Raw genomic sequence first — 9,541 nt, forward strand, 5'->3', positions numbered from 1 at the left:
CAGACCGTCCTTGAAGTCAGTGTTGGCACTGAGGTCGCAGCGTGCGAATGAAGCGACGAACTGAGCATCGAGGCAAACTGTGGTGCTAATCTGTCAGTGGCTGGGTGCTATCATGGCTGTGTTTAAAAAGCAGTTTTAGCCATATTATTCCTTCTGTCGACGACTCTAGTCAGTGCTGTGTTTCTGACTGCTACACTGCTGTATGCTGACATAGCGAGGTATAACGCTGCTGCTTTGCTGATGAATGTAGATTAGTCTTCCTCAGCAGGATCACGAAGACCGACGCGAGTGTCTCGTTGAGCTTTTCCTGTTGTGCTACTTCCTGTTTGACTTATGTTTGGATACAGAGGTCAGAATCCAGAAAGATAATGAATGTTGTATCTTTATACGGCGCTGTCCTGCTTGTGTATGTCTCAACCTTTTTTTTTATATTATCAATAATATGTTTGATATTTATGCTCTGACTCTGTCAAATGTTGCACGGTAGACTTGTTTTCCCCTAAATTATGTTGTGTTGCATGTTTTTCCAATCCCAGTGTTCATACCATTTCTTTGATATTTATTTGTTTTGTCCTGTACATTAACATGTAAGGAGACAATTTGTTGAAACTAGATTTTATAGTGTTTCCACTGAAACGGGCTTTACCAGGCGTCATCGACTTCACGGAGTTCATAGACCTGAATCAAAGTCAAATTTTTTTACTTATCTTGCTTCATTATGCCATTTTACACAGCTGTATATAACTACATAATGGACTGAATACATTTTCTTGTATTTTTACATAGAAATCCAACTTTTGACAACAGAGATACAAATTTTACAAATTAAAATCTCTTTCAAAATGGATTTTTAAATAACTAAATAAATCAACAGATAATTAATATAGATAGATACATACCCAAAAGAGACAATATTTGTAAATCACGTGCAAAACATCCTGCTAAAACCAAAAGCTTTGAAGGCACATGAAGAAAATACTCCAGTTATTGGGATCAAGAAATATTGACCTGTGTGGACGCATGCCGTTTTTTAATACTAAACGTCACTTTAAACGTTAATAAATAAGTGTTGGCTCATTGCAAACTAGCTGATATTAATAAGCTGAAAGTAACGCACAAACTGCACCGATTTGGCCACGAAATTTCCAATGTCTTTTGTATGATTAGATCAAAATCCCACACATTCAGTTATTGCCCGTCTCGCCCTCAGTAATCTATGACTTTCCACTTCCTCGTGTAGTGTTCTGCCCCACGGGAAGCAGGATGCGGTCAGAGCTGCGGTTTCATTGTGACTTTGATTAAGCGAACGAAGCGTTCTGTCATTGAAGGTTTGAGGTTGAAGGAGTCGGCTCGCCTGCTCTCTGACTTCGTTGGGAAAATGAAACATTTGATCAGTTTTCTGGGAAAACGTCACTACTGCGCCAGAGATGTTTTCGCCCCCTTCTGGGTGCTTTTTCTTTTCTTTTCAGAAGGGCTTTGGTTCGCAGTTGTCTTGTCAGGGAGCTCCTGGTTTTAGCCAGGGGCCACTAAAGGCTGGTGGGCAGAGACCCCTCATCCTCCCCTGCAATGAATGATTGGGGGAGGGGAATGATTTCCTCTTCTGCAGACTGATCTTATTGAAGCAAACAACAAAACAACAAACCACCCTTCGCAATACAAACAACCCCTCTTTCTATATCACATGTCATCATACACCACTGCAGTGATTTCAACTCCTTCCAGATTTACCAAAATGCACGAGGAGAGAGAGAGACATTTAACAAACAGGAAATACTTATCCTAAAGCATATGTTTCTGTTTCTTTATTTATATTTTTTCCGTTTTGATAATCAAGACGAAGTTATTTTATAGTCAAATCCATGTAGCTGATGTAGATGGTATCGGTTATTCTGAGCTCCACAGCTCCATGCCATTGTTATGATGCTTCTGGTCTTGTATGGTAACTTATTGGACTAGATCAACAGCATGGGATCTTTCTGTAGTTAGTCCTGTGTGTGTTCCTCTCCCCAGTCTCAGTAGGAAGGCTGTACTTCTAAGTGCTCTATAATAGATCTCTTGGTGATTTATAATTTCTTTAAGAAGCAAAACCTGCAGAAAATGTATCCTGCTGAAACTAACTTGATCCTCTCTCTAGCAATGACGTCTATATTTGTAGTTCACATATATGCCTGTTCGAATACAATATCTTGACAGTTGTTATATTTATGTTGTGTAATAAATGTTGTGCTGGGTTTTTACTTTTGTTATATCTAACGTTTTTACTTTTGTTTAACATTGTTTTGTTATTTCTTGGATGCACACGGGGGGAGGGGCTTTATGCACAGACATGGACATTTAAAGGATGATTTTTTTTAAATTTTATTTTGGGTTTGTACATTAATAACTCATTCTGTTTCTGAGCTTCTGACAGTTTTGTCTGTGGCTGTTGTGTTATTGTGCCTCTCTTTTGCTTTCTTGTTTTTTAAACTATTCTTTCTCTGTTGAGTTGGTACCACAACTCTGCTTGTAACCACAATAGTCTGATTATGTTTATTGATTTTAATATCAAAATAATAAAACCATTAGCACCCCATCCTAAATCTTGTGTGTTTAATTGGTTCATGTAACTATGTGCACATGGGCTTTAGAATGGCTGGGAAGAAGATCACAGATTCCCACATTCCTCTAAAGTGTTCACGTACCCACGCTTGACCCGTCTGAAGTCAGCAACTACAGACCGGTCTCTCTTCTTCCTTTTCTCTCCAAAACTCTGGAGCGAGCTATCTTGAGCCAAGTGTCCTCCTATCGCCACAGTAACAACCTTCTTGACCCTCACCAGTCTGGATTCAAGGCCGGCCACTCGACAGAGACGGCCCTCCTTGCTGTCTCCGAGCAGCTTCAGACTGCTAGAGCAGCCTCTCTCTCCTCTGTCCTTATCCTTCTAGACCTTTCTGCAGCATTTGACACTGTGAACCACCAGATCCTTATCTCTTCTCTTCAGGACCTGGGGATCTCAGGCACTGCTCTCGCGCTTTTCTCTAACTACCTTAACGACCGCACTTACCGGGTAACTTGGAGAGGATCTGTGTCTGATCCTTGTCCTCTCACTACTGGGGTTCCTCAAGGCTCCGTCCTGGGTCCCCTGCTCTTCTCTCTGTACACAAATTCTCTCGGCTCTGTCATTCGTTCGCATGGCTTCTCCTACCATAGCTATGCTGATGACACCCAACTGATCTTCTCGTTTCCACCGGCCGAAACACGGGTGGCGGCGCGAATCTCTGCCTGTCTGACCGACATCTCTCAGTGGATGTCTGCTCACCACCTGAAGATCAACCCTGACAAGACCGAGCTACTATTCCTTCCAGGAAAGGCTTCCCCCCCCATGACCTGACTACCACCTTCAACAGCTCAGTGTTGGCCCCGCCCCTGACTGCCAGGAACCTCGGGTGACACTAGACAGTCAACTCTCCCTGACGGCCAACATCGCTGCGACGACGCTGTCCTGTAGGTACATGCTGCACAACATCAGGAGAATACGGCCTCTTCTTACTCAGAAGGCGGCACAGGTTCTGGTCCAGGCTCTGGTCATTTCACGCCTCGACTACTGCAACTCCCTCCTGGCTGGTCTACCTGCTAAGGCCATCCGACCTCTGCAGCTCATCCAGAATGCAGCAGCTCGACTGGTCTTCAGCCTCCCGAAATTCACCCACACCACTCCGCTCCTCCGCTCTCTCCACTGGTTACCGGTGGCTGCCCGCATCCGCTTCAAAACATCGGTTCTGGCGTACCGTGCTCTAAACGGATCGGGCCCCGTCTACATCCGGGATATGGTCACACCGTACACCCCGGCACGTTCGCTCCGCTCGGCAACAGCCAATCGTCTTGTGCCTCCTGCACCTCGAGCTCATCACTCTACATCCAGACTGTTTGCTGTCCTGCTCCTCAGTGGTGGAACGAGCTCCCCACTGACATCAGGACAGCAGAAAGTCTATACATCTTCCGCCTGAGACTGAAAACACATCTTTTCCGACTATATCTGGATTAAAACACAGATTTGCACTTCAGTGGCACTGGGATGGCACTTATTGTGGTGCTTTTGTGGTTAGACTGAGTTGAGGAAGTGTTGCTTCCTGTGTTCTTGTTGTTCTTGGTTTATACTCTAGGTTGAAATGCACTTATTGGAAGTCGCTTTGGATAAAAGCGTCTGCTAAATGACATGTAATGTAACGTACGTATATGTCCAGTTTAAAGAAATGATATAGGTATGAGCAAGGAACAAATACAGGGACACGATACCTATTATTGCATGACACACCCGGTTGGAGATTACAGGTCCAAGTCTGTGAATTTCTTGAAGATGTTTACGGCTCACAAATATAATTTCTAGAAAAGGCGCATTCATTTTTTTCAGTAGGTGATACTCCGAATAAGGGAAACATGAATTTGTTTAATTTGGTGGTCTCGAAAGTATTGATGACATAAGGACGGTGTCTGTGGGATTGACCTGCCATAAACTTCCATGCCCACCTTTTATCATATTGGAAGAACTGGTCACCCAGTGTAACACTGGGGCTTACCAATTAGAGATCTGTGGCACAGGGAGATGCTCTTTCAGAGCTGTAGCGATACCCAGTAGGTTTAATTTACTGTTGATTTGGTTCTCTGGACATTACATAATATCACCAGACTTACCATACCAAATAACTATGGCTGACAGGAAGGATAACTGTGCCACATGTATTTGGAAGTGAAACGTAGCATCAACTACCTCAACCAGAGGCTGCAGCCAGTGCAACTACCACTGCAGGTTGCATCTCTTGATACATCTTTGTCTTTTTGTCTTAATTTTGAAATGAGGAATTTGGATCAATGAGCAGCTGTAGTCTGACAAAAATATTAATTTCCAGCCCACTGACTACAAGATACATCACTTCCAATACCAGTGCATGGATATTATTATCTATGTTTGATAAAGCTCTGCATGTTTACCTACAAGAAATAAGTATATTTGAAATGTATAAATAGCAGAAATCACAAGCATAGTTTTCATATTTATAGCTTTTTGGAATTCGGGGCCAAGCCCAACACCAAGCCATCAAAGCCCTCTCAAGCGCTGCTGAGTGGGCAAGCCGGTGGCTGTGGGTGAAGAGGAGAGACGCCACCTGGGCCCCAAAATAGCATCTGTGGCGCAGAAGGGTTGAAGCAGAGGGGGGCACATCTGGGACGCCAGGTGTTGCCGATGAGCCCTCTGGAGGTGTTGTGGGCCTATCATCGAAACACCGGAGATGGAGGGTGCCCACCTGATGACTCCAATGAGGCTTTTAACCCTTTTGTCCCACAGACGGCACCATGACCCTTACCCGGAAACACCTTGCATGTCTGCGTCAACCCACTTTACATCTCAGGAGTGCAAATCAATCAGGGATTGTAAGACCTAGTCCAAAAACAGAACTGATCATCTGGATCCACCCAGTGACTGCTGTGAAAGAGCAGCTGGCAACTAGGGAAAGACCTAGCGACAGCTTGGAAAGACAGCTGACCGGAGGGAAAGACCCCAACGGGCCTGCCATAGGCTAGCTCCCTATGGTAGGAGGAAATAAAAGGTGCAATGCACACCTGTGTGTGTAAACAAACATCTTGAACCTGGCACTACTAGTGTACAGGTCCCACCCACTTACTGGCTACTAAAAATTCAAAGAAGAAAACACCCCTAGAGTCTGCGAGAGCGGGGGCGGAAGATGACTCATCGGTAGACAACACGGTAATTGACCCAGGAACGAAACAGACAACGGCAAAGATGATCGGCACAATACCTGAGACTACAACATCTACTCCAGGGATCAAGCTTCAGAGGTGCAGCTGTGGCTGGGAGAAAGTAACATCCTATGCAGGCCTTAGAATACATCAAGGTCGAAAAAAGTGCTTGAAGGAAGTCGGACAGGGACCTCGCATCGACCCCTACTTCTTACGAAGCAAGTCGAGTCAGTCAAGTGAAGTTCAGCAGCAGGACAAAAACCAAAGTCTGCAGGACATCAATCCCCCGGGTCCAGAGGAAGAGGAGCCAAGCACAGCAGAGCCCCTTGAGCCCAGCCTACCTCAGCTCGCAACTGAAACAAAGATCCCAGGGCGAAAGCCACTTATCAAGTGGCCTAAATCCTGTGAGAAAAAGGAGTGGGAAGCGATCAACACAGACATCAGCAAACTCTTTGAACAACTGAAGGGAACTGCGATTAAAAAGCTGGAGAAGGTGGGAGAGCTGATGTACAGCTATGGTGCTGAGCGCTTTGGAATCACAGAGGAAAGGAAAAAAACATCAATCATCCCAACAAAGTCCAGGAGACAGCAGGAGATTGAGAGAAGACAGCTGAAGAAGCAGTGGAGGAAAGCCCCAGAGGAGGAGAAGGATGGAATAAACCTGCTGCAAGCAGAAATCCAAAACAGGCTGTCAACTTTCAGGAGAGCTGAGAATCTTAGAAGGAGGCATAAAAGGAAGGAGCATGCAAGATCAAGCTTCTTCAAAGACCCCTTCAAGTTTGTAAAGAGTCTTTTCACGAAAGAGAAAAGCGGCAAACTCATAACAACAAGGAAAGATCTTGAAGCTCATCAGAATCAGAATCAGAATCAGAAACAGGTTTATTGCCAAAGAATGAACAGCCACAACACAAACAAATTTTTTTTGACATCTGAAAAGAATCCACACTGACAGCCACCGGTGCGAACAGATCACCCTTCCACCGGATATGCCACCAATACATCCTCCAGAACACCAGCTAGATGTATGTCCTCCCAAGTGGAGTGAAGTGGAAAGAACTGTTCGTCGAGCAAGAGCTGCATCCTCTCCTGGGCCCAACGGAGTCCCTTACCGGCTTTATAAAAACGCACCAGATGTGTTACGCTTTCTCTGGAGGCTAATGAAGGTGGTGTGGCAGAAACAATCGATACCAACAGCTTGGCGAAGGGCCGGTGGCGTCCTAATCCCTAAGGAAAAGGATGCTGCTGACATCAGCCAGTTTCGCCACATCAGCCTCTTAAACGTTGAAGGCAAGATCTTCTTCAGCGTAGTAGCTCACAGGCTGGCTGTGTACCTAGACAGAAACAAATACATCGACACAACAGTGCAGAAAGCAGGGATTCCAGGCTTTTCTGGTTGCTTGGAGCATACAAACATGATATGGCATCAAATCCAAGCTGCCAAAAAGGAGGGAAGAGATCTCCATGTCGTGTTCTTGGACCTCGCCAACGCCTTTGGTTCTGTTCCTCAGTCTCTTGTGGACTGCGTTTGACCTGTTCAGCATCCCACAGGCTATCACCACTCTTGTCAAATCCTATTTCCAGGATGTCCAGCTATGCCTCACAACTAAGGAGTACACCACAGCATGGCAGCGTTTGGATATAGGGATCATGGCAGGATGCACCATCTCCCCTCTGGCCTTCACCATGGCAATGGAGGGCATCATCCGAGCCTCCCGATGGGTGGTAGGAGGTCAGCAGCTCAAAGCTGGTCTTCGACTCCCTCCCATCAGAGCGTACATGGATGACCTGACCACACTCACAACAACCATGCCATGCACAAGGCGACTGCTGAAAAAGCTCCAGGAGAACATCGAGTGGGCCCGGATGAAGAAAAAGCCAAGCAAATCCAGGAGCATATCAGTCGTCAAGGGCAAGCTGTCAGAGCAGCACTTTTTCATCGGCGAGGAACCCATACCAACAGTGTTAGAGAAGCCAGTGAAGAGCTTAGGGCGCTGGTACGATGCCAACCTCAAGGACAAAGATCAAGTGCACCAGCTTAGGCAGGACACAATCTGCGGCCTCGAGAGTATCGACAAGTCCCTGCTTCCTGGCAGGTTAAAGCTCTGGTGCCTTCAATTCGGTCTTCTACCCCGGCTGATGTGGCCTCTTACCATCTATGAGGTCCCTATCTCCAAGGTTGAAAAACTGGAGAGGTTGATCAGCTCGTTTGCCAGAAAGTGGCTGGGTCTTCCCAGGTGCTTCAGCAACATAGGGCTGTATGGAAGAGGCATTCTGGAGCTGCCTGTGTCCAGTCTTACAGAGGAGTTCAAGTGCTCCAAAGTAAGGCTGGAAATGACACTAACAGAATCCCATGACCCATCTGTAGCCCAAACAGCTCCTACTCTGGCGACCGGAAGGAAATGGACTGCAAGCGCAGCTACACAGCAGGCAAAGGCAGACCTAAGGCATCGTGACATCGTTGGCTTTGTGCAACAGGGGAGAGGAGGCTTTGGCCTCGGAGAGAGCAGACCATCGTGGCACAAGGCAGCTCCATCTCAGCGCAGAGGTCTGGTCGTTGAGGAGGTGCGCCGGCAAGAGCAGGCAACAAGGTGCGCAAAGGCTGTCTCCCAATCGAAACAGGGACAGTGGATGAGGTGGGAGGGTGTTGAGAGAAGAAAGTTCTCTTGGAAGGAACTGTGGAGTATGGAAGCATTTCACACCAGCTTCATCTTACGAGCAACGTATGATGTCTTGCCATCTCCCAGTAACCTTCAACAATGGTACGGAGAAGACCCAACGTGCCCACTCTGCCCGTCTCCAGCAAACCTTAAACACATCCTGGTTGGCTGCAAGACAGGCCTGACTCAAGGCCGTTACACCTGGCGGCACAACCAAGTGCTGAAGTGCCTTGCAGCTATGCTGGAGACCAGACGAACGACCATCAATGGCCTACCTCCATCATCCCGTCCTACATCTGCAAGAGGTTTTGTCTGTGAAGGTGCAAAGCCAACCAAGGCCAATACAACATCAGACCTCGGTCAGCTGGGAGCAGCGCGAGACTGGAGGCTCGTGGTGGATCTGAGTCCAAGGCTCTACTTTCCATCAGAGATCGCTACTACGAACCTCAGACCAGACCTCGTGCTCTGGTCCTCCTCAACTAAGGTGTACATCGTAGAGCTGACTGTACCCTGGGAGGACGCTGTAGAGGAGGCCTACGAAAGAGGAGAGACGCCACCTGGGCCCCAAAATAGCATCTGTGGCGCAGAAGGGTTGAAGCAGAGGGGCACATCTGGGACGCCAGGTGTTGCTGATGAGCCCTCTGGAGGTGTTGTGGGCCTATCATCGAAACACCGGAGATGGAGGGTGCCCACCTGATGACTCCAATGAGGCTTTTAACCCTTTTGTCCCACAGACGGCACCATGACCCTTACCCGGAAACACCTTGCATGTCTGCGTCAACCCACTTTACATCTCAGGAGTGCAAATCAATCAGGGATTGTAAGACCTAGTCCTAAAACAGAACTGATTTACAATTGACTTTCTTGCCAGGGTAAGTTTGGTGCAAAACCTTTAACAATACGTCTTTTATCCTAATTACTAATGCAGTATTTCGCTCTCACATTTGTCCAGCTATATATACAGTCTAGATCATAACAATTAAAAGTAGTTTACTAGTGTCTTTCGTTATAAATATATATAAATATATACATGCATATATATATTTTCTTGACATTATTTATTCGTTAATAGGTATATCATATGTTAACAGAATAAGTTCTTAATTTATCACACAGTGGTTGTAATATTCCCAGTGACCGGAAACCCGTCA

The 9,541-nt window shown here is 46.3% G+C and overlaps 1 protein-coding gene across 1 annotated transcript; it reads left to right on the top strand.

Moving 5' to 3' along the window:
* Positions 1–5,776: 5,776 nt before the first annotated feature.
* Positions 5,777–9,087, top strand: LOC130191675 (uncharacterized). Its single transcript, XM_056411332.1, is given in 3 exon segments — positions 5,777–6,510; positions 6,671–7,252; positions 7,254–9,087. Coding segments are annotated over 3 exon segments (3,150 nt in total).
* The last annotated feature ends 454 nt before the right edge of the window (positions 9,088–9,541 follow it).

Source organism: Pseudoliparis swirei, chromosome 3, assembly GCF_029220125.1.
Source record: "Pseudoliparis swirei isolate HS2019 ecotype Mariana Trench chromosome 3, NWPU_hadal_v1, whole genome shotgun sequence".
Classification (NCBI taxonomy): Eukaryota; Metazoa; Chordata; class Actinopteri; order Perciformes; family Liparidae; genus Pseudoliparis; species Pseudoliparis swirei.